This window comes from Mobula birostris, chromosome 7, assembly GCF_030028105.1.
Source record: "Mobula birostris isolate sMobBir1 chromosome 7, sMobBir1.hap1, whole genome shotgun sequence".
NCBI classification, from domain to species: Eukaryota; Metazoa; Chordata; class Chondrichthyes; order Myliobatiformes; family Myliobatidae; genus Mobula; species Mobula birostris.
The window spans coordinates 53,260,554-53,287,275 of NC_092376.1; the positions used below are offsets into that span (position 1 = coordinate 53,260,554).

The window sequence follows — 26,722 nt, forward strand, 5'->3', positions numbered from 1 at the left end:
CCAGAAGGTTAAGTCATTCAGGATGAAGTAGTAAACTGAATTCAGTATTAGCTTAGCAGAAGACAGAGAGTGGTAGTAAAAGGTTATCTCTCTGACTGTCAGCCTGTCACTAGTGGTGAGCTGTAGTGATTGGTGCTGGGTCTGTTGTTCATTATCTATATTAATGATAATATGATAACGTCACTCAACAAATTTGCAGATGATAGCAAGACTGATATCATGAGTGGTAGCGAGGAAGGCTATCAAAGCATGCAGCATGATCTGGCACAGCTGGAAAAATATGCTGAAAAATGGCAGATGGAATTTAATGCAAAAAATATGAGGAGGACAAACCAGGGTAAGACTTACACAATATATAGTAGGGCACTAAGTTCTGCAGTAGAGTGAAGGAATCTGGAAATACAGATCTATAATTCCTTGAAAGTTGTGTCACAGGTAGATTAGGTGAGCCAAATCAAGTACCCCACTATTGTATCTGCTCCCCTAAATGTTTCCCACTCTCACCTTAAATGCATGTCTTTTCAACCATCGGAAAATGCTTCTGTCAATGCTCTGTTAATTTTATGAACTTATGTCAGGTCTCCCTTCAGGCTCTGAGGTTCCAGAGAAAATAACCCTAGTTGTCCAACCTTTCTTTATTGCTCAAACCGTCTAATCCAGGCAACATCCTGGTAAACCTCTTCTGCACCCTTTCCACAGCTTCCACATCTTTCCTGTAATGGGGCGACCAGAATTGTACACAATACTCCACCTACAGCCTAACCAAAGTTATATACAACCACAACTTGACTTCCTCACACTTATATTCAGTGCACCAAGCATTGAGGACAAACATGCCACCTTCTTCACTAAACTGAAAGGCAAAATTATTTACACTGAACCACAGATATCATGCTGATACTGTTTCATTCCAATGGTTACATTGTATTATTTTTCCTGTGCTAGATCCCTCAAAGTTACTGTGCAAGTTGGTAGGGAGGCTAAAAAGGCATATGATGTGCTGTCTTTCATTAGTCAGGGGATTGAGTTCAAGAACCACAAAGTAATGTTGTAGCTCTATAAAATTTTGGCTAGACCACAATTGGAGTATTATGTTCAGTTCTAGTCACCTCATTATAGGATATGGAAGCTTTAGAGAGAACAGAAGAGATTTACCAAAACGCTGCCTGAATTAGAGAACATGTCTCATGAGGAAAGGTAAGTTATGACTTTTCTTTTTGGAGCAAAGGAGGATGAAACAACATATGATAGAAGTGTATAAGATAATAACAGGCATAAATAGAGTTGACAATCTGCACCTTTTCCACAGTGGCAATGACTAAAATAACTTTGCAGAGATCTGTTTTCACTTTGACATGTTGATGTAGTGATTCCATGGGTGCCTCAGTGGTGGCACCACTGCAGATATTCTCAGTAGCTAGCATCTTGAGGATAATAGCTATCCTCTACTTTAAAACATATTCTCGAGTTTACAACAGACCGTGCTTCATATCTTATTTACAGCTGAGTAACTCTAGAATATATTTGAATTCTCTAACATAGAGTCTTTGCTCTCAGCCTTTTCCAATGCTACCCACCATGGGAAAGTTTGGAGTTGCTACCCCAGTGACAACTGGCTCCTAATTTATCTGCTTATTGAATAGTGTTGGAGAATGCACAGAAGTATGTGAATCTATGTTGGAAATCACTTAAGTCCTACTTTAGCACTTGTCTGGGTGTAAACTACCCGAACGTTTTTGCAAGCATCATTTTAACTAATTTCATGATATTTTGTAGGGTAGCTCACTTTTTCCATATTTCACTTTTTCTTATTAAACTTTAGTTTTATTTGGATAAGGTATTCACAAATAATACACAAGCTTTTTTTAACATATATAACCTTTTCCATTTTTATGTGAGTAAATCTATATTAATTTGTACATTCACAAGTGCAAATTGAGATAATATAGAAAATAATTAGGCACTCAAGTAGATGTTTATGTGCAATTGTAATTCCACTCTATTAAACTAAATAATGATAATAGTTGTTATAAATAGTTGTCCTGGGCGGGAGGAGAAGATGGCAGCACGACGCAGTGCGCGCAGCTCTCCGGTGAAATGATATTGTATTTGTAAGTAGGATGCCGTGCACAATTCTGATTTGATGGAGGCAGACGTGAGAAGCAGAGGAACATCTGGAGAAATTTCTGAAATGCCTGGTTCGTTGCACTGCTACTGTGCGATCGAGAATCTCCGGAGGGAAGGCCCTAAAATCCCCGGCTTTGCCTGCTGCTGGCGACCGAGGCTGAGGTCGAAGCGTTCGGCAGAGATGGTGCTCGGTACTCGGTGTCGGAGGGCTGATCGGAGCTGGAAGTTTTCGGACGACTCAGAGTCAGACTGTGGTCGCGCATGGCAGGGAGTTTTCTCCCTTCTCCCATCTGCATGAGATGTGGGACTTTCGAGAGACTTTGAACTTTTTTACTGTGCCATGGCCTGTTCTTGCACTGTTGTAACTATATTTTATAATTATGTGTGTTTTGTTAGTTTTTCAGTCTTGGTCTGTCCTGTGTTTCTGTGATATCACACCGGAGGAATATTATATCATTTTTTAATGCATGCATTACTAAATGACAATAAAAGAGGACTGCGTGTCCTCATAACCTAATCTAATCTAATCTAAAAATATTAATAATAGTGGTTGAATACTAATTTCCATGTATCTCTTCTGGTCCATTTCCTTCTGGTCCAAAATTTCCCCACATTTTTTCTTTACTTGTGTTAATTCCACATTTTCCAAAAAAAAGAACAGTAAACATTCGAGCCAAGGGTGCTTATGTTAACACTATCACTATGTTGGTGAGACAAACAGAATAAACCATTAGGAGAGTCATCTAAAGTCTGCACGCTCTGGGGTTATAAATTCAATCCACTTATTCCAAATTTGATAAAATTTTTCCTTCTGAATTTTCAGAGAGTAGGTCATCTTTTGCATTTTAAATATTTCCCAAATGATTTCATGCCAATCTTCTAATGTAGGTGATGTTGGATTTAAAAACGCAAACAACAGGAATTCTGCAGATGCTGGAAATTCAAGCAACACACATCAAAGTTGCTGGTGAACGCAGCAGGCCAGGCAGCATCTCTAGGAAGAGGTACGGTCAGCGTTTCAGGCCGAGACCCTTCGTCAGGACTAACTGAAGGAAGAGTGAGTAAGGGATTTGAAAGTTGGAGGAGGAGGCGGAGATCCAAAATGATAGGAGAAGACAGGAGGGGGAGGGATGGAGCCAAGAGCTGGACAGGTGATAGGCAAAAGGGATACGAGAGGATCATGAGACAGGAGGTCCGGGAAGAAAGACGGGGGCGGGGGGGGAACCTAGAGGATGGGCAAAGGGTATATTCAGAGGGACAGAGGGAGAAAAAGGAGAGTGAGAGAAAGAATGTGTGTATAAAAATAAGTAACAGATGGGGTACGAGGGGGAGGTGGGGCATTAGCGGAAGTTAGAGAAGTTGATGTTCATGCCATCACGTTGGAGGCTACCCAGACGGAATATAAGGTGTTGTTCCTCCAACCTGAGTGTGGCTTCATCTTTACAGTAGAGGAGGCCGTGGATAGACATGTCAGAATGGGAATGGGATGTGGAATTAAAATGTGTGGCCACTGGGAGATCCTGCTTTCTCTGGCGGACAGAGCATAGGTGTTCAGCAAAGCAGTCTCCCAGTCTGCGTCGGGTCTCGCCAATATATAAAAGGCTACATCGGGAGCACCGGACGCAGTATATCACCCCAGCCGACTCATAGGTGAAGCGTCGCCTCACCTGAAAGGACTGTTTGGGGCCCTGAATGGTGGTAAGGGAGGAAGTGTAAGGGCATGTGTAGCACTTGTTCCGCTTACACAGGTAAGTGCCAGGAGGGAGATCAGTGGGGTGAGATGGGGGGGACGAATGGACAAGGGATTCGCGTAGGGAGCAATCCCTGCGGAAAGCGGGGGGGGGGGTGGAGGGAAAGATGTGCTTAGTGGTGGGATCCCGTTGGAGGTGGCGGAAGTTACGGAGAATAATATGTTGGACCCGGAGGCTGGTGGGGTGGTAGGTAAGGACCAGGGGAACCCTATTCCTAGTGGGGGTGGCGAGAGGATGGAGTGAGAGCAGATGTACGTGAAATGGGGGAGATGCGTTTAAGAGTAGAGTTGATAGTGGAGGAAGGGAAGCCTCTTTCTTTAAAAAAGGAAAATATCTCCCTCGTCCTAGAATGAAAAGCCTCATCCTGAGAGCAGATGCGGCGGAGACGGAGGAATTGCGAGAAGGGGATGGCATTTTTGTAAGAGACAGGGTGAGAAGAGGAATAGTCCAGATAGCTGTGAGAATCAGTAGGCTTATAGTAGACATCAGTGGATAAGCTGTCTCCAGAGACAGAGACAGAAAGATCTAGAGAGGGGAGGGAGGTGTCGGAAATGGACCAGGTAAACTTGAGAGCAGGGTGAAAGTTGGAGGCAAAGTTAATAAAGTCAACGAGCTCTGCATGCGTGCAGGAAGCAGCGCCAATGCAGTCGTCGATGTGCGAAGGAAAAGTGGGGGACAGATACCAGAATAGGCACGGAACATAGATTGTTCCACAAAGCCAACAAAAAGGCAGGCATAGCTAGGACCCATACGGGTGCCTATAGCTATACCTTTAGTTTGGAGGAAGTGGGAGGAGCCAAAGGAGAAATTATTAAGAGTAAGGACTAATTCCACTAGACGGAGCAGAGTGGTGGTAGAGGGTAACTGATTAGGTCTGGAAGTATATAGGGACTGGACATCCATGGTGAAAATAAAGCGGTGGGGGCCAAGGAACTTAAAATCATCAAAAAGTTTAAGAGCGTGAGAAGTGTCACGAACATAGGTAGGAAGGGATTGAACAAGGGGGGATAAAACCGTGTCGAGGTATGCAGAAACGAGTTCGGTGGGGCAGGAGCAAGCTGAGACAATAGGTCGGCCAAGACAGGCAGGTTTGTGGATCTTGGGTAGGGGGTAGGAACAGGAAGTGCGAGGTGTGGGATTTTAAATGTTGGATTTAACCACTTTCTGGTGACTGATTTCTTACTTGCTGCTAAAAGGGTCTGCAGCAGCTTTATATCTTTCAAAAACAATATATACCCCAAATAGAGAGTCTCAAATTTCAGAGGTATCTTAGTCTTAAATACCTAACTAATGTTCTGTGAATACCTTCCCAATATAAACTTAATTTAGGGCAATCACAAAAAATATGGAAATGATTTGCCTCCTTGGAGCCACACCTTCTCCAACACGCCACGTTTGTGTCTTTATATTTTTCCTGGTATGGGGGCTTGAAGTATCTTATAATATTTTTCCAACAATGTTCTCTCCAAATCAAAGAGTAAGCCGAAGACCACTGGATGCTGCATATTTTCCCCCAAGACTCCTCTGAAAGTACCAACCTGCTTCCTTCTCCCACTTCTAATATACAACGTGTTTTGATTTACTTGGTATTGAACTGTAAGCCGAATTCAGAATCTTGAAAAATTCTAATTCTACTGTTGATAAGTCTGTATATCTACAAGTCTGGTTAACATGAATGTCGTACTTGAAGGTACCTAAAAAAGTCATTGTGTTCTAGGCAATGTTTGTCCTGCAGGGATTGAAAACGTTGTAATACACTTTTATGTGTGAATGAGAGGTAGGTTGTAAGACCTTTCTTTATCCTCAGTTCAAATCTTTTATCTCCTCTGCTGGGAAGAAATTTGGTATCATTAGCACACCACCTGAAAAGTTTTAACATGTTATTGATTCCACATGAATTAGCCACCTTCTGCCATACTCTTAATGTGAGATTTATCCAGCTGTTTTTAATCTTTTCCAACTGGGCCATCAATCCTTTGTCCGCTATTGAGGCCAGTAGAGGAAAACTGTCAATCAATCCAAATGCTATTTCCTTCCATCTAGCCTTATATTCCCTATTGCACCAATATAACAGAGGGGTTATCTGTGAAGCATAAAAATAATTTCTCAAACAAGGAAGTGCCATACCTCCTCCTTCCTTTCCTAACTGTAAGGTGTTAAATTGGATTCTAGGTTTCTTTCCTTGCCAGATAAAGTGGGTAATCCATCTGTCCTATTCCTTGAATTGATTATCGTCCACCTCCACAGGTAAAGTCCGGAAAAGGTAAAGTAACCGAGGGAGAATATTCATTTTTATGGTATTTATCCTTGAATTTAAACTTTAAAAGGGAATAAGATTCCACCTATGTATATCTGCTTTTATCTCTGAAATTAATGGCCCAAAATTTACCTGTGACAATGTTGAAAGATCTTTTGGCAGGGTTATTCCTAAATATTTTAATGATTTAGTTTCCCACTTAAGATTATATATATCCTGCAGTTTTTTGGATGCTGTATAATTTAAGGACAAAACCTGCGTTTTCTTGACATTAATTTTATAACCTGATATTTTCCCGAACTCATCCAACAGTGTAAACAATCCTATAAATAATTTTTCTGGTTCATTCAAATAGACTAAAATGTCATCTGCGAGTAGCGCCACCTTCTGTTCAGTCCCTGCCACCTTAATAACTTCTACAATTTCGCTTTGTCTTATTAGTTGGGCAAAAGGTTCAATGTATAGTGCAAAAAGGAGCGGAGAAATTGGGCATCCCTGTCTAGTTCCTCTTTCTAAATTAAAAGAGTCAGAGAGGTCCCCATTTATCTTAATTCGAGCTGTAGGGCTGTCATACAAAGTCTGGATTACTTTAATAAACTTTTCTTGAAAGCCGAATCTTCCTAACACTCTGTATAGGAATACCCAACTAACTGAAGCAAAAGCTTTCTCAGCGTCTAATCCCACTACCATTGTCTCTGTCCTGTTCTTAATAACCTGTTCTAGTTGTGTAAAGTTCTCCTTATGTTGTCCTGAGTTTGTCTTTGCTGAATGAATCCAGTCTGGTCTAAGTGGATGAGGCCACTTTTCCAGTCTATGAGCTAATATAGCTGTAAATAATTTGTAATCCAAATTAAGAACACCGATTGGCCGGTAATTACAGCATTCTAGTTTATCTTTTCACTCTTTAGGAATAACTGAGATAATCGCCTCTCTCCAGGAAGGTGGAATTTCTCCTCTCTGTAAGATCCAATTAAAAGTGTTAAGTAATAATGGAACTAACTGTGACTTCAGCGATTTGTACCACTCTGAGGTAAACCCATCAGAGCCTGGAGACTTTCCGGCCTTTAATCTGGAGATGGCCGCATTCAGTTCTTTGGCAGTTACTGGTTCTAATAGGCATTCATTTTATAAATCTGTGAGCTTGGGTAGATCTAAAGAATTCCGGGAAGTGTCTATATAGGGCTCATTGGAGGTCTGGGGTTGAGAGTACAGCTCTCGATAATATGTTTCAAAACTCTCTTGAATTTTCCCTATTGTATTCTCCACAAGCTTCATTTTTTGATTCTTTATTTTATGAATTGTACTGTCTGCTTGTTGTTTATGTAACTTATATGCGAATACTCTAGCTGATTTTCCTCCTATTTCATAATTCTTTTGTCTCAGGTAATATCATCAATTTCACTTTGCACTTTCTTAATTTCCTGTTTTAACTTCCCTAATATTGATTGGCACCTGATTCATTCCAATGGTTTAGATGGGGCAGAGTTTGTTAAGTGTATCCAGGACGGATTCCTGTCACAGGCCGAGTAGGGGGAATGCCATACTAAATCTAGTATTAGGTAACGAACCGGCTCAGGTCACAGATCTCTCAGTGGGTGAGCAACTGAGGGACAGTGACCACCGCTCCCTGGCCTTTAACATTATCATGGAAAAGGATAGAATCAGAGAGGACAGGAAAAATTTTAATTGGGGAAGGGCAAATTATGAGGCTATAAGGCTAGAACTTGCAGGTGTGAACTGCCATGAAGTTCTTGCAGGGAAATGTACTATAGACATGTGGTCGATGTTTAGAAATCTCTTGCAGGATGCTAGGGATAAATTTGTCCGGTGAGGAAGATAAAGAATGGTAGGGTGAAGGAACCATAGATGACAAGTGAGGTGGAGAATCTAGTCAGGTGGAAGAAGGCAGCATACATGAGGTTTAGGAAGCAAGGATCAAATGGGTCTATTGAGGAATATAGGGTAGCAAGAAAGGAGCTTAAGAAGGGGCTGAGGAGAGCAAGAAGGGGGCATGAGAAGGCCTTGGCGAGTAGGGTAAAGGGAAACCCCAAGGCATTCTTCAATTGTGTGAAGAACAAAAGGATGACAGGAGTGAAGATAGGACCAATTAGAGATAAAGGTGGGAAGATGTGACTGGAGGCAGTGGAAGTGAGCGAGGTCCTCAATGAATACTTCTCTTTGGTATTCACCAATGAGAGGGAAATTGATAACAGTGAGGACAATATTAGTGAGGTTGATGTTCTGGAGCATGTTGACATTAAGGGAGAGGAGGTGTTGGAGTTGGTAAAATACATTAAGACAGATAAATCCCCGGGGCCTGATGGAATATTCCCCAGGCTGCTCCACGAGGCGAGGAAAGAGATTGCTGAGCCTCTGGCTAGGATCTTTATGTCCTCGTTGTCCACGGGAATGGTACTAGAGGATTGGAGGGAGGCGAATGTTGTCCCCTTGTTCAAACAAGGTAGTAGGGATAGTCCGGGTAATTATAGACCAGTGAGCCATACATCTGTGGTGGAAAAGCTGTTGGAAAAGATTCTTAGAGATAGAATCTCTGGGCATTTAGAGAATCATGGTCTGATTGGGACAGTCAGCATGGCTTTATGAAGGGCAGATCGTGTCTAACAAGCCTGATAGAGTTCTTTGAGGAGGTGACCAGGCATATAGATGAGGGTAGTGCAGTGGATGTGATCTACATGGATTTTAGTAAGGCAGTTGACAAGGTTACACACGGTAGGCTTATTCAAAAAGTCAGAAGGCATGGGATCTAGGGAAGTTTGGCCAGGTGGATTCAGAATTGGCTTGCCTGCAGAAGGCAGAGGGTCGTGGTGGAGGGAGTACATTCGGATTGGAGAGTTGTGACTAGTGGTGTCCCACAAGGATCTGTTCTGGGACCTCTACTTCTCATGATCTTTATTAACAACCTGGATTTGGGGGTAGAAGGGTGAGTTGGCAAGTTTGCAGACGACATAAAAGTTGGTGGTGTTGTGGATAGTGTAGAGGATTGTCGCAGATTGCAGAGAGACATTGATAAGGTGAAGAAGTGGGCTGAGAAGTAGCAGATAGAGTTCAACCCGGAGAAGTGTGAGGTGGTACACTTTGGAAGGACAAACTCCAAAGCAGAGTACGAAGTAAATGGCAGGATACTTGGAAGTGTGGAGGAGCAGAGGGATCTGTGGGTACATGTCCACAGATGTAAGTGAAGCTTACTGAAGATGTAACTACAGTAAGTGAAGCTTAGTTTAAAGAATTCACACTTGATGCATTATGATCAGAGATTAAGGGAGCTAGGGCTTTACTCTCCGGAGAGAAGGAGAATGAGAGGAGACATGATAGAGGTATACAAGTATTAAGAGGAATATATAGAGTGGACAGCCAGCGCCTCTTCCCCAGGGCACCACTGCTCAATACAAGAGGACATGGCTTTAAGGTAAGGGGTGGGAAGTTCAAGGAGGATATTAGAGGAAGGTTTTTTACTCAGTGGGTGGTTGGTGCATGGAATGCACTGCCTGAGTCAGTGGTGAAGGCAGATACAGTAGTGAAATTTAAGAGACTACTCTACAGGTATACGCAGGAATTTAAGGTGGGGGGTTATATGGGAGGCAGGGTTTAAGGGTCGGCACAACATTGTACCGTACTGAGCTATACTGTTCTATGTTCTAAATTAGAACTAATTTTTGTTGCTATCTACAACTTGAAGTTGTTTTAATTTTTCTTGAAGGTCTGCTAATTTTTGTGCATTGATTTTTTTCAGGTGACTGGTAATGGAAATAATTTTCTCTCTCAGTACAGCTTTCAATTTATCCCATAAGATCACTGGTGATGTTTCTCCTGTGTCATTATGGTCTAAGTATTCTTTGATTTCTCCCCTTAATTTCTCCATTACTTTCGGGTCACATTTCACCTTTTCATGAATGTCCTGCCAGAGTTCTGTGATGAACTACAGCCACATTTGCAACATATCAGGGCTAGAATTAAGTTCCCAGATTAAACTAGTTAATAGTTGTGCTGAATTTCTGTGCCCCTGACTCGATCATTCCAAGCTGATACTAAACAGTATAACATATTCTGAAGTTCACTGTTGCAGATAGGAACTTATGGGTATTGTCTTCTCAAATAGAGTCCAGTTTTATGCCTTTTGTAGAGATGAGCAGTGTTGAGCAAAGGGATTTTCCAACAGAACAAGAAATATTAACACCATCAATATTGCATTGAAGGTTCTACAATTCAAAAATTTTATCAGTTCTTCAAGGTACAACTTACACACAATTGCAATAAAAAGATAATTATGGTCAACCCTTCCCTATTCGATATATATCATGACATTTTGGTGCAACAGTCCACTGCATGTGCTATTTCTCAAGAACCAGTTCAGACAAAATAAAGAGAAGGATGTAGCAGATCAAAAAAGGAGTAAGATAAAAGAAAAAAGCCAATCCTCTACCAACCAAAACAGCAAAGGCAGAATGTGTCTTTAGTTAAGAGAAGCCTGATTAGAAATGATATTATGCAAAAAATGAAGCTGTTTATATCAGACTGCAGCAGAATCTGAATAAAGTTTAAAAGTCGACTGATAAACGGTAGGCAGACAGAATTCATGCAATATTTTTATCTTTAAACATGTTCAGTGGTAAGTTGCAAGGTTAAAATTTGTCACTGACCTATACCTATTTTTGAAACAATCTGATGCATGTGGGGTACAAATGATTCAGTAAAGTGCGATCAGTGCATACTTATTATGTGAACTACTTAAAGGAGCAAATTGAAAAAGGTGAGGAGACCACAGACATCCGAGGGAATATACAAATAAACCTTTAAGGGTAATATGACAGGCTGCAAAGAGCATTAAAAAGACCTTTGGGTTTTTAATTACAAGCTTGGAGTATGAGGCAAGAATTTCATTCTAAATTATCATAAAACAAGAGTTATACGCTAGGATTACACAATAGACAGGATCTCAATGCCTTGAAGAAATACAGCAGGGATTTTACTGAAATGATCATCAATTTTACCCAAATAATGAGTAAAAAATGTAGCAAGACCAGAGAAGCTAGATTTGCTTTCCTTTACAACAAAAATAATTAAAGGGATACGTGATTCAGATGCTCAAATTCATGAAAAAAAATTATCAAAGTAAATGAGAAAAGTTACTTCCAATGACAAAAAAGTCAGCAACCTATTTTGAGGTATTTGACAATAGAACCTGAGATTGATGAAGAAAATCTTTTAAGCTGCAGCATATTAATGTGATCAGTAATGTTTGAAAGGACGGAAGAAGCATACTCAATACAAACTTGCAAAAGGGAATTAGATAAATTCTTGAAGGAAAAAAATAGGGCAAAAAACAAAGGAGTAAAAAGATTTGGATGACTTTTTCAAAAAACCAGCACTGACATCATGGCCTTCTAGAACGTCTCTTTCTGATTTGTATTGTTCTATGATTCTATATCACACATAGGATATTTCAAATTAGAAAATCAAAATTAGGATCCTATACAACAAAATATTTTACCTGAAACTTATCCAAAGTTGCTGCCAAGCGTTTGAACAGATCTTCTGCTTTACTATAAACAGTGATGAAACCTTTTGCATTTCTCTCAATCATAGTAACAAAGATTGAATCTTCACCAGGTTCACTTACTCCCTTGAACTGATTTGGAATAGAAATAAACTTTTTCATTTCTCTGAAGTATTTTGCTCGTATTTCTTCAAATGATGGTCTAAATTGCAGCCTTCCTTGTCTACAAAGAAAATAATAAAGAAACATAAATCGTTATTCCAAACAGAAGGCACTTGGAAATAAGACAAAACTTAAACTCAGTTTATGCTGTATGTATTCATTTGTTTCACACTAGTACAAAATGGGCAGAAGGAAGTTCACCACTCGATACCACAACATGTTAAACACATCTCCAACGAATGACCCTGGTGTTTCCAATAAACCAATATCTGCTAAAAGTGGTGATATTTCTCAATAGCCAACAGTATCAATAAGTAGTTCATATTCCTTCCTCTCCCCCTCTCTTCTTTCATGTGCAATTTTAAGGAACAATTTCTGAAGCAACAGAACCTTACAAGACCGCTGACAATGCATTTGTCAGGTTCTCACCCATGCCTGTAGCAAACTGTGAAGAAAACCATTTGATCTAAGGGATCAGTCAATCTTCAGTGTCATTTCATTCATTCAATTACATTGCTGATCCAATGATAGTTTTCCTGAGATGTCTGATGTGCTATCCACTTCCCATATTATAAGTGCTGTGAATGTTCTGACATATATGCAATGTTCCTTAATTTGATTATTCTATCTTTTTAAGCATTGCTCTTAATCACCATCTTTTCCTCCAAAATTATTGTAAAACCTTTAATGGTAATCACTTCCAATTTACTTAACATTGTTACAATAACCCACAAAGCTTTATATCTCTCCTATTCATCAAAAATGTTAGACATTCCTGTTATGTTTTGTAACTTCAAAAGCTAATAACCGAAAGCCGGGGTTACTTACTTTTCTTTTAGTGAGCTGCTCACATATGATGTGGCGGCAAAATGGCATATGCTATTCACATACTTCTTACATATAAGCCACAATGAATTACATGAACAAGCAAAGAATGCTTAATCAAACAATATATTTCCAATATTACTCAAATATGACTGCAGTAGTAAATACACTACTCTCCTCCCTACTTAGCTATAAACTCCAACTCAATATAGAATATATCTCAATTTATATACATTGCATACATTTTAAATATATATACACACACACACACACACACATATAAATACACACACAGTATACTACATAATACAACTATATAAAACAATGAGTTGTCTTGTTATGTCTCCCCTCTCACAGTTAAATGGTGACAGCTCTCTGTTCCTTTATTGGGGGGGGGGGGGAGAAGGGAGAGCAAGAGAGAGAAAGCGAGAGAGAGAGAGAGAGAGAGAGAGAGAGAGAGAGAGAGAGACTGACTGGTATGTCAAGTTATCAGGCGAATTATTAGTTTTTGTTGTACTGCAGATCATGGTCTTCCTTGGGAGGCTTTGCTATTGCTTGCTTGGTAATTGGAGGGTACTAAGGATTTTTGTTTGCTGAAGTAAGTGGGGGTGGGGGACGGTCATTGCTTTGCTGCTGCTTTTGTGTGGGAGGGGGCAGTAGGAAAGGCTTGGGGTTCTAACATTTTTAGCCACTCATTCTGTGAAACTGTTTTCGTGGATGTCTGCAAAGAAGAAGAATTTCATGTTGTATATTGTATACATTTCTCTGATATTAAACGGAACTATTGAACTATATAGACATCCTCATCATAGTAAGTTTTAAATTGCCCCATTCAGGCCTAAAGAATTAAACATTTTGGAGATATCTTACCCTTGTGGAATAAAATCTTTCCTAACAAGGTGGGGGGGGGGGGGCGTCGCTCTGCTTGGTAGGTGAGACACGTACCTGTGAAATAACCTCTGGTTCTGGGGCTTACTTCATGGTGATTGTAGGAGTTCACTCAGGGACAGCAGGAAGTGGTTCTGACGGCTCTGGATACCTTTCCTCTCATAATTGACTTTGCTCTCCTCAACTGATCATTGTGTTGCCTGAGATGACATCAGACATACTGTATATGGGAGTGGTCCAGTTCTGTCCTTAATCTTTTTGAGTACCCATTTTTAATCACTTCTATAATCCCTCGCCATGACTGCTCCTCCATTGGTGAAACATCAAACCTCCTTGTTTGAGGAACCATCAATTTATCTCAGTTCTTTTTCCAGCATCCTCCTGAGATTGGGTTTGAGCGGATCCAAGCATCAATGCAAGGGACAACCCAGGAACAGCACAGCTAGTGAGTTGCTGTTTGTGGAATGTGCCTGCATTGTGATATGCAAGGAGGAAATTAGCAAGTTTCTAATTCAGTGTCAGTGTAGTGTGTTCTGCGGACATTGCTCACAGTGCATTCTTTAGACTCTGGACAAACCTTTCCGCCAAGCCATTTGTAGCTGGGTACAGTGGAGATATAATATGTCTTATTCCATTCATTTTCAGGAATGATTGAAACTGTTCCACAACAAATTGTAATCCATTGTCACTGACTAAGTGTTCTGGAATACCAGTCCCTGAGAAGAGGCTTCTCAATACATTCACACTGTGCAAGGCTATTGGGGACACTTCTGGCCACTTTGTAGCTGCATCCATTACTACCAAGAAATTTGTGTCTATGAATGGTCTGGCAACAGCCACATCAATCCTCTGCCAGGTCAAATGCGGCCATTTTCTGGAGTGGAGAGGCACTGCTCTTGGCATCTTCTGCACGTGTTGACATCCTGAACAGTGTATGGCAAGCTGCTCAATTTGCTGATCTATCCCAGGCCATCAGACAAAGCTTGGAGCCAGTGTTTTCATTTTGACCACGCCTAGATGACCGGCATGTAGTTCCTCCAACACTTCAGCTCTTAGCTTAGATTGTATGACATTCTCAATCACCTCATAAGGCAACCACTGGCAAGGGCAAGTTCATCCCAATGGTGGTAAAAATGGGGGAACTGAAATTTCTGCTGCACATTCCAGCCATGTTGGGTAGCCATGCAGACCTGAGACAGTGCAGGGTCTTTTCTGGTTTTCCCTTGAATGTAATAGAAAGACTTTTGATTTGTATTAGGGAAAATGCATCAAGAGAAGTGTCCTCTTCTGTAAATGTTTCAGGTATTTCCTTTTCCAAAGGTAAATGGGATAATATATCAGCATTTCCATGATTAGTTCTATGATTAGTCATCTTTTTGAATTTGATCTTGAAATTGTGTCCTCCAAAAAACAGAGCCCACTTCTGCATCCGTGCTGTTGCTGTTAGTGGAATACCCTTCTGTGGATTGAAAATGGACACCAGGGGCTTATTAACACTAATGAGGGTAAACTCTCCCATACAGTAACTGGTTGAAACTTTTTAGACTCAAGGCCTCTCTGTCAATCTGTGTGTGATTTTTCTGTGCAGCAGTAAGGGAATGTAATGCAAAGCATTTACTTCCTTCACTCATAACATGTGACATGACAGCACCTATACAATAAAGTGAGGTATCACAGGCAAGCTTCAATGTATGATGTGAATCACAATGTGTGAGTACAATGTCTGATGTCACCATTTCCTTTGCCCTTTGGAAAGCCACCTCACACTGCTTTATCCATTGCCATTTCTTCCTGAGCTGTAGTAATGAGTTCAAGTGGTGGAATACAGTAACCAGGTTTGGCAGCAACCTGTTATAGTAATTGATAAATCCTAAAATGGACTGAATTCCCTCAGCACACTTGTGTAATCCTTGTGCATCAATAGGGTGACTGCAGTAAGTGAAGCGTGGTTTAAAGAATTCACACTTGATGCATTATGATCAGCGATTAAGCGAGCTAGGGCTTTACTCTCTGGAGAGAAGGGAAATGAGAGGAGACATGATAGGGGTATACAAGATATTAAGAGGAATAGATAGAGTGGACAGGCAGCGCCTCTTCCCCGGGGCACCACTGCTCAATACAAGAGGATGTGGCTTTAAGGTAAGGGGTGGGAAGTTCAAGGGGGATATTAGAGGAAAGTTTTTTACTCAGAGAGTGGTTTGTGCATGGAATGCACTGCCTGAGTCAGTGGTGAAGGCAGATACACTAGTGAAATTTAAGGGACTACTAGATAGGTATATGGAGGAATTTAAGGTGGGGGGTTATATGGGAGGCAGGGTTTAAGGGTCAGCACAACATTGTGGGCGGAAGGGCCTGTACTGTGCTGTACTGTTCTATGTTCTATGTGTCATACTCTGAGCCCATAATCTTCTAATCTTTTTAACACTATCTTGAGATTTTGGAGAAGTTCCTTGTCATTCTCACCGGTAACAATGATGTCATCCAGGTAACACAGAGTCTTGGACAGCCTTGCACCACCTGGGTCCATAGCTTTCTACCAGAGTGCAGGTGAAGATGCTACTCCAAAAATAAGCCTATTATAGTGATAAATCCCTTTGTGAGTGTTTATGGTGAGAAACACTTTGGCCATTTCTTCCATCTCCATCTGTAGGTAGGCCTCAGCTAAATCCACTTTTCTGAAGTGTTTCCCCTCCAGAAAGGTTTGCAATGTATCCTCTATCTTAGACAGAGGTATTGATCTATTTACAGTACTGGGTTGATGGTGACATTAAAATTACCACAGATCCTGACAGACCCATCCATCTTGGTTACTGGGACCAATGATGTTGCCCATGGGCTCCATTCAACCTTAAAAATAATTCCTTCAGCCTCCATTCAATCTAACTCACTAGCTACTCTTATCACAGATCGTATAAGGAACCAGATGAGCTTTGTAATTCTTAGCTTATTTTCACTTAACACTATTATACTTTTGATATGTTTGAGTTTTCCAGTGCCATCCTTGAACACTGCTGTGGCATCATCCAGTACTATTTCTTAATTCACTTTCAGTTGACTCTATTGCAGGGGATGTAGCATGCAAATTGTGGATGGATCTCCAATCCAGTTGTAGTTGTCTCAGCCAATCATGGCCCCATAATGCTGGCCCTCCTGTTTTTACCACATACAAGTCCAATGTGGCTTATTGGTTGTTGTATTCCACTGTTAAAAATGGCACTCCCACATGAGTTATCGTTTCTCCAGTACAAGATCTCAGTTTGATATCTGCAGGTTTCAGTTTAGTATCTTTGAAATGCCTTCACACTCAATTTGTCGAATGACTGAAACAGCCAAGCCAGTATCCAACTCCATTTTAATTAATTTGCCATTCTCTTCTGATGTAAGCCATATGCTTGTCTCTTGTTAGTTTTCACATGGTAAATCTCAAGGCTAAACAGTCTGGTATTACTCTCATCACAATCAGATTTTTCACCTACAGCATGCAGTTTGAAACTGCAACTTGACATATCTTTTTCTGTTCCCTGAGCAGTCTGTTTATTTTTGTCTGCCTGACATGCTCTTTGTATGTGTTTGTACTTTGTTGCTTTTTCTACAAGTTTCACCTTTAAACCTGCAATGGACTGGCGTATGTGAGCCCCTGTCACAATGGTAACAAAATTTGTTTGGCCAAACAGGCTTCTGTTTAGACGTTGCCATTTTGTTCATGCTCACTGCCATTCCTGACTGCAACTCAATTGTGCCTCTGACTGCTGTATCCATTGATACAACAATTTCCACTGCTCTCTTAAATGTGAGCTGTGTTTCAGTTAGGAGCCATTTTTGAATGCCTTCTTGTAAGATTTCACAAACTAAACTATCTCTCAACCCTTCACTGAACTGACAATGCTCGGAAAATTTCTTCAGTTCAGCCACGTAAGCTGAAATGGACTCCCTTTCCTTTTGATTCTGCTTATGAAACCTAAAAGGTTGGCAATCAATAATGGTTTTGGTTCTAAATGTTCCTTCCTGTATTACATTCACAATATCAGCACAGCTCATTTCAGCTGGTTTGATTGGAGTTGTCAAACTTCTAAGAAAACTGTATGCTTTTCTGCCTATTACACTCAGCAACACTGGCACTTGCTTTTGTGGTGAAAAAGACATCGGTTACGTCTTTTGCTTCAAAATACTGCTCAATTCATTCAGTATACATAAAACAGTTATCTGGTGTGCAATCAAATATGTCTATCTTTCCGATGTAGCCATTAGATGTTATTAAAAACATCTCTCTCCCTCCTTCCGAAGAAAAAAACATACTGCACAGATTTTTTTTTAACTCTTAAGTCTCTCTCCTCTTTCGAAGAAAAACATGCTGCACTTCAACAGGTAGATAGTCATCTTAGGTTAGTTTTAAAACTATCTGGCAACCACTGTTATGCTTTGTAAATCCAAAAACTTATCAAAAGAAAAGTACAGGAGCTGGGGATACAAGACTACTTACTTTGTTTTTAGTGAGGACCTCACATATGATGTGATGTTGTAATGACATATGCCATTCACGTACTTCCTACGCATAACCCATAATGATTTATGTGAACAAAGAATGCTTAATCAAACAACATATTTGCTATGTTACTCGAATATTACTCAAATATTTAATACACTGCAATTCTACAACGTTGCAAAAACAAAGGAGCTGGTTATGGACTACAGAAGGAAAGGAGACAGGCTAACCCCTGTTGACATCAATAGACCTGGGGTTGAGAGGGTGAACAGCTTTAAGTTCCTCGGCGTAAACATCACCAAGGATCTCACGTGGTCTGTACATACTGGATGTGAAAAAGGCACAACAGCGCCTCTTGCACCTCAGATTTTTGAAGAGATTTGGTAGGGCCCCCCAGAATCTAAGAACTTTCTATAGGGACACGGTTGAGAGCATCCTGACTGGCTGCATCACTACCTGATATGGGAACTGTACTTCCCCTCAATCGCAGGACTCTGCAGAGAGTGGTACAGACAGCCCAGCACAACTGTAGATGTGAACTCCCCACTATTCAGGACACTTACCAAGATAAATGTGTAAAAAGGGCCCAAAGGATCACTGGAGTCTCGAGTCACCCCAACCACAAACTGTTCCCAGCTGCTACCATCCGGGAAACGGTACAGCAGCATAAAAGCCAGGACCAACAAGCTCCAGGACAGCTTCTTCCACCAGGCCTCAGACTGCTTAATTCATGCTGATGCAACTGTATTTCTATGTTACATTGACTATACTGTTGTACATAATATTTATTATAAATTACTACAATTACACATTGCACAATTGAACAGAGAGGTAACGTAAAGATTTTCACTCCTCATGTATATGAAGGATGAGGTGGCATTGACCTCCCACATCATGAAGACCCTGGAGAGACTTGTTCTGGAGCTGCTCCGGCCTATGGTCAGGCCACACTTAGATCCCCTCCAGTTCGCCTACCAGCCCCGACTAGGAGTTGAGGATGCCATCGTCTACCTGCTGACCCGTGTCTACGCCCACCTGGACGAGCCAGCGAGCACTGTGAGGGTCATGTTTTTTGACTTCTCCAGTGCGTTCAACACCATCCGCCCTGCTCTGCTGGGGGAGAAGCTGACAGCGATGCAGGTGGATGCTTCCCTAGTATCATGGATTGTTGATTACCTGACTGGCAGACCACAGTACGTGTGCTTGCAACACTGTGTGTCCAACAGAGTGATCAGCAGCACTGGGGCTCCACAGGGGAATGTCTTGTTTCCCTTTCTCTTCACCATTTACACCTCGGACTTCAACTACTGCACAGAGTCTTGTCATCTTCAGAAGTTTTCTGATGACTCTGCCATAGTTGGATGCATCAGCAAGGGAGATGAGGCTGAGTACAGGACTACGGTAGGAAACTTTGTCACATGGTGTGAGCAGAATTATCTGCAGCTTAATGTGAAAAAGAATAAGGAGCTGGTGGTAGACCTGAAGAGAGCTAAGGTACCGGTTACCCCAGTTTCCATCCAGGGGGTCAGTGTGGACATGGTGGAGGATTACAAATACCTGGGGATATGAATTGACAATAAACTGGACTGGTCAAAGAACACTGAGGCTGTCTACAAGAAGGGTCAGAACCGTCTCTATTTCCTGAGGAGACTGAGGTCCTTTAACATCTGCCGGACGACGCTGAGGATGTTCTACCAGTCTGTGGTGGCCAGTGCTATCATGTTTGCTGTTGTGTGCTGGGGCAGCAGGCTGAGGGTGGCAGACACCAACAGAATCAACAAACTCATTCATAAGGCCAGTGATGTTGTGGGGATGGAACTGGACTCTCTCACGGTGGTGTCTGAAAAGAGGATGCTGTCTAAGTTGCATGCCATCTTGGTCAATGTCTCCCATCCACTACATAATGTACTGGGTGGCACAGGAGTACATTCAACCAGAGACTCATTCCACCGAGATGCAACACAGAGCGTCATAGGAAGTCATTCCTGCCTGTGGCCATCAAACTCTACAACTCCTCCCTTAGAGGGTCAGACATCCTGAGCCAATAGGCTGGTCCTGGACTTATTTCATAATTTACTGGCATAATTTACATATTACTATTTAACTATTTATGGTTCTATTACTATTTATTATTTATGGAGCAACTGTAATGAAAACCAATTTCCCCCAGGATTAATAAAGTATGACTATGACTATGACTAATAAAGTCAATTCAATACTTGTACTTTTTCTTTTAGTTTTCCATTGAACTTTACCACTATTCTTTGTCCAGTATAACTAACTTTCTTTGCAGTTTGAGTTCTATTTCTTAGCAGTACAAATAAGTTTTGTAATAGGAAAATCCAGGATGGTCCTTTTTAGCCATTTAAAATAGACCTTAAATATAAAATTTTAGTAACTCTTCTGCTTTTCTTTCTCTTAGGAAACAGAATCATGTACTTTGCAGCTAAGCCTGCAGAAAATAAGACATTGTTTTTCATTGCAACAAAACTGTAATTGGAAAAAGCATTTCTGATGCAACCCAGCACTTAATTAGCACAAGCTAAGTATCTGAAATTAATATAAGGTAAGGCTGCAGAGCCTGTAGAGTCAATTGTCTATAAAATGCTTTATGAAGCCAATCAAACGTTAAAATGAACATTGTTGGCTGCTGTTTTCCTTCCCACTGCTGGCCATTTGTTTTTGCAAAGCGACCTTTACAGATAGGACACAGTTGATTGACCGCAGGGCTCTTGGCAGAACAAAGAACAAAGAAACTTCATACAACTACTGATTAAAGAACCATTTGATTGTTTAACAGTTGTGAATTCCATTATATGGGGCATCCAAAATGCCTTAAAACTTTGTAAAGTACAGCTCACAACAATATTTGGAGATACTAAAACAAACCAAAATATATTGTTAAACACAGATATGTAGCATGTAACTAGATGGGAAATGAGAAAAGCTTTGAAAGTTTAAAATATGCTTGTTTGATGTACAGGGTTACAACTTACAAGGAAACCAGGGAGAGAGAGTGGTTGGCCTGGACAATTTCCAGGTTGCCTTTCTCGTTGGGCTGACAACCATGAGTAGATTTAAAGTCAGAAAATCAATATCTAAATATCTGGCAATAAGATCAGAATACTGGTATACTAGAGTATAGTTTGTGAGGCACCACCTTATATACAACTGACCAGTATAAATTATATAGTACTGATCAGTAATGGATAAATGTTCGCGTACCATTAATTTATAAACTGAAATCGGCTCAATACACATTGTTAAAATTAATATAATTGACCCATGTTGGTTTTAGGGCATATTGTTGCAGAAAACTGTCCTTAACACCAAATCCTCTTAAATCCCTCCACAGCCTCATCTCTCCCCATCTCCATATAAACGACCAACCCTGTAAATCTCTGAATCATCCATTTCTGGTCTCTTATACATCTTCATCAAGTTAGTTGGGTATTTTAACATTTTTGAATATCCTTAATATTCAAATGTCTTTCTAAATAGTTTCAAACATCAAGAAAATTCAATCCATTAAATCACTTAAAAACTATGTTTTTTCAATAATGAACACTATCAGTCAAACCACAAATAACCAAAAAAAAAACTACTGGAATATATACTGTTTCCAGTATTCAATGAATACCACAAACATGTTATTTTTATTGTTCTAGAAAATGTTTTCAAATGTATAAGAGAACTTGTATAAAGCAGGGTTTCCATAAGTCAGGTCAGCTGTAACCCAGGTTACCCTGAACTGAAAGCCAGGGTGTACTACTACTATCATCTAGGTATCAATGAAGAAGCACATCTTGGCACTAACTAGTTAGGTCCTGAGAAATCAGAGCTTTCTAGGAATATCATAAATATTTTTGGTGGGAGTGTGAGAAAGTTTGTACAAATTTGTTTTGACAACATTTAGAATTTTTATACTGGTTATTAATTGCAAAGATATTCAATAAACTGAAATAAACTTAAAAATAATCAATGCATTTAGCTAACAATATATGACCAAAACCTTACTTGAATGTCAGATCAACATGGATTTCAGGAAGGTTTTCGTTCAAGGCCTCCAAGCCCATTTGATATTGATGTTCCAATGCTTTATACAGCTGATGGTTCCAATGCTGGCGCCATGCTTTCATATCAACGGGGCGAAATCCCTTTTAAAATTGTGTTCAGAAGTAGAAGAGCAAATAAGTTGACTTAAACGGGAATAGATTATTAAGCATCAGCGTTCATCTATCATTTAATGAAAAAAACATTCCTTACCTCATTGCATAACTGTCTTTGCTGTGTATACCTTGATGCCCTTATGCAAAATTCCATTTATGTAAAAATGGAAGTTGAGGGGGACAATCATAAAGTCATGTGGCTCAGAAACAGACAGGCCTTTCACTCCCACCAAGATAGTGCTGACCATCAAGAACCCTTTTATACTAATCCCATCATATTCTCCCCATATTTCCTCTTAACTACCCCCTGGTTCTACCATCAACAACATACTTGATGTAATTTAAAGTGGCAAATTAACATATCTTTGGGATAGAACCATAAATTCTTTTGTGTGAAATTATTTTTCCTAATTTTCTGCCAACTAAGAAAACAGTGGATAGCAATCATAAAGTATGCACACCAACAGCTCTGCTTTGTTAGTAGTTTGAGGAGACATAGTATGCCGATGAGGATTCCTGCATGTTTCTATAGATGCACAGAGGACAGTGTTGTGACTGGGTGCTTCACAGGCTGGTATGGAGGCTCCAATACAAAGACCTGCAAGAGGCTGCAGAAGGTTACAGAGACAGCCAGCTCCATCATGAGCACAATGCTCCCTACCATCAAGGACATCTTTTAGAGGCAGTGTATCAAGACTCTCATGGTCATACCCCCTTTTCGGTACCATAAAGACACAGGAGCAGTATTAGGCCACTCAGCCCATCGAGTCTGCTCCGCCATTCCATCAAGGCTGGTTTATTATCCCTCTCAAACCCATTCTCCTGCATTCTCCCCATAATCTTTCACAGCCTGAATGGCCAAAAACCCATCAAACTTGGCTTTAAATATACTCAATAACCCATAGCAATGAATTCCACAGGTTTATCACCCTCTAGCTAAAGAAATATATACTCATCCTTTTTCTAAATGGACATCTCTCTATTCTTCGATTGTGCCCTCTGGTTATAGATTCACCCACTATTGGAAACATCCTCTCCATGTCCATTCTATCTAGACCATTCAATATTCAGTACGTTTCAATGAGATTCCCTCTCTCCTCACTCTTCGAAACTCCAGTGAGTACAGGCCCAGAGCCATCAAGCTCACCTCATATGTTAACCCTTTCATTCCTGGGATCATTCTCTTGAATCTCCTCTGGACTGTCTCCAATGCCAGCACATCCCTTCTTGGATAATTGGCCCAAAACTGATCATCATATTCCAAGTATGGTCTGACCAACGCCTTATAAAACCTCACATTGCATCCTTGCTTTTATATTGTAGTCCTCTTGAAATGAATGCCAAAATGCATTTGCCTTCCTTACTACTAACTCAACCTACGTTAACCTTCAGGGCAGGGGCTCCCAACCTGGGGTCCACGAATCCTTCAGTTAATGAAGGGGTCCATGGAATAAAAAAGGGTGGAAATTCCTGCTTTAGGGAATCTTGCACTGGGACTCCCAAGTCCCTTTGCACTTCTAATTTCTGAATTGTCTTTGCTTTTAGAAAATAATCTACACCTTTATTCCTTCTACCAAAGTGTATAGCCATACACTTCCCTACACTCTGGTCTATCTGCCACTCCTTTGAACTAATCTGTCCAAGTCATTCTACAGACACCCTACTTCATCACACTATCTGCCCCTCTACCCACCTTTGTATCATCCACAAACTTGGCCATAAAGCCATTAACTACTACCCAACACTACCTCATTATTCCGTTTTTTTGCTCTACTCATCTTGCTATTTGCAGTAATTTTATGTCTTTGCACTGTACTGCTGCTGCAAAACCATAAATTTCACATCATACAAGACAGTGATAATAAGCCTGATTCAGATTTTTAAACTCATTTGGCTCCATCCCTCTATAAATATTCTCTTTGTGTTATCCATTCCCTCACAGTCTTCTCTGCAACTTAATACTAATTTGTTTTCTCTCTTTCCCAATTTTGAAGGTCTTTGGTCTGAAATGGTGGTTCTGTTTAGAACAGAAAATCTTTTTAATATGCTTAATGCAAAAAAATGGGTTCAGCACAGAACTCTGATAAGGAGAGCTCCTACTTTGCCTGAAGTTCATGCTTCAGCTCAAAGAAGGGTAATAGGACTAAAGTTTACTCTGTTTCTTGCTTCTGACTGCTAAGTATTTCCAGCAATTTCCCTTTCATTATCAATCCCATGGTTGATGAAGGCCAATGCACCGTAGCCTTCTTAAGCACACAGTCAATGCTAGCCTGCAGCCTTTAATAAAGTACTTATGCTGATGGTTTGAGTGACTTGACAATTTTGTTATATCGGTTAATGAAAAGTACAGCAAAGTACAGGCCCTTTGACCCACAATGCTGTGCCAAACATGTACTTACTTTAGAAAATACCGAGGGTTACCCATAGCCCTCTATTTTTCTAAGCTCCATGTACCTATTCAGGAGTCTCTGAAACAACCCAATTATATCCGCATCCACCACCGTCGCTGGCAGCCCATTCCATGCACTCAATACTCTTTTCTATAAAAACCTACCTGACATCTAGTCTGCACCTACTTCCAAGCACCTTAAAACTGTGCCCTCTTGTGTTAGCCATTTCAACGCTGGGAAAAAGCCTCTGACTATCCACACGATCAATGCCTCTCATCATCTTGTACACCTCTATCAGGTCACCTCTCATCCTCTGTCGCTCCAAGGAAGAAGGCCAAGTTCACTCAGCCTATTCTCATGAGGCATGCTCCCCAATCCAGGCAATATCCTTGTAAATTTCCTCTGCACCATTTCTATAGTTTCCATATCCTTCCAGTAGTGAGGTGACCAGAACTGAACACAGTACCCCAAGTGGGGTCTGACCAGCATCCTATATAGCTGTAATATTACCTCTCGGCTCTTGAACTCAATCCCACGGTTGATGAAGGCCAATGCACTGTATGCCTTCTTAAGCACACAGTCTACCTGCACAGCAGCTTTGAGTGTCCTATGGACTTGGACCCCAAGATCCCTCTGATCCTCCACACTGCCAAGAGTCTTACTATTAATACTAACCCCCCCTCCATCATATTTGACCTACCAAAATGAACTACCTCACACTTATCTGGGTTGAACTGCATCTGCCAATTCTCAGCCCAGTTTTGCATCTTATCGATGTCCTGCTGTAACCGCCACACTATCCACAACACCCTCAACTTTTGCGACATCAGCAAATTTACTAACCCATCCCTCCACTTCCTCATCCAGGTCATCTATAAAAATAACCAAGGGGTCCCAGAACAGATCCCTGAGGCACACCATTGGTCACCACCCTCCATGCAGAATATGACCTGTCTACAACCACTCTTTGCCTTCTGTGTGCAAATCAGTTCTGGATCCACAAAACAAGGTCCCCTTGGATTCCATGCCTCCTTATGTTCTCAATAAGCCTTGCATGGGGTACCTTATCAAATGCCTTGCTGAAATCCATATACACTACATCTACTGCTCTACCTTCATCAATGTGTTTAGTTACATCCTCAAAAAATTCAATCAGACTCATAAGGCATGACAGGCCTTTGACAAAGCCATGCTGACTATTCCTGATCATATTATGCCTTCCCAAATGTTCATAAATTCTACCTCTCAGGATCTTCTCCATCAACTTACCAACCACTGAAGTAAGACTCACTATTCTATAATTTCCTGGGCTATCTCTACTCCCTTTCTTGAATAAGGGAACAACATCTGCAACCCTCCAATCCTCCGGAACCTCTCCCATTCCCATTGATGATGCAAAGATTATTGCCAGAGGCTCAGCAAACTCCTCCCTCGCTTTACACAGTAGCCTGGGGTATACCTCATCTGGTCCTGATGACTTATCCAACTTGATACTTTCCAAAAGCTCCAGCACATCCTCTTTCTTAGTATCTATATGCTCAAGCTTTTCAGTCCACTGTAAGCTATCCCTACAATTACCAAGGTCCTTTTCCGTAATGAATACTGAAGCAAAGTATTCATTAAGTATCTCCGCTTCCTCCTCTAGTTCCATACACGCTTTTCCACTGTCACACTTGATTGGTCCTGTTCTCTCACGTCTTATCCTCTTCCTCTTCACATACTTGTAGAATGCCTTGGGGTTTTCCTTAATCCTGCTCGACAAGGCCTTCTCATGGCCCCCTCTGGCTCTCCTAATTTCATTCTTCAGCTCCTTCCAGCTAGCCTTACAATTTTCTAGATCTCCATCATTATCTAGTTTTTTGAACCTTTCATAAACTTTTCTTTTCTTCTGGACTAGATTTTCAACAGCCTTTGTACACCACGGTTCCTGTACCCTACTATTCTTTCCGTTTCACTGGAACGTACCTATGCAGAACACCACGTAAATATCCCCTGAACATTTCCCACTGAGAGACCTGACACCTGACCAGGTTCATTTCCCAATACCAGATCAAGTACAGCCTCTCCTCTTGTAGGTTTATCTACATACTGTGTCAGGAAACCTTCCTGAACACACCTAACAAATTCCACCCCATCTAAACATCTTGCTCTAGGG

At 40.9% G+C, this 26,722-nt stretch overlaps 1 protein-coding gene across 9 annotated transcripts in view; it reads right to left on the minus strand.

Annotated features, from left to right (window-relative positions):
* The window catches only part of dync2h1 (dynein cytoplasmic 2 heavy chain 1), a 474,884-nt gene that overhangs the window by 388,268 nt on the left and 59,894 nt on the right, over positions 1–26,722 (minus strand). For all 9 annotated transcript variants that reach the window (XM_072263133.1, XM_072263132.1, XM_072263135.1 and 6 more), the window contains 2 exons: positions 22,026–22,165; positions 11,645–11,873 (listed from right to left, as the gene is read on the minus strand). In XM_072263133.1, coding sequence (XP_072119234.1) covers positions 11,645–11,873; positions 22,026–22,165 — 369 coding nt within the window. The remainder of the gene's footprint in view (positions 1–11,644; positions 11,874–22,025; positions 22,166–26,722) is intronic.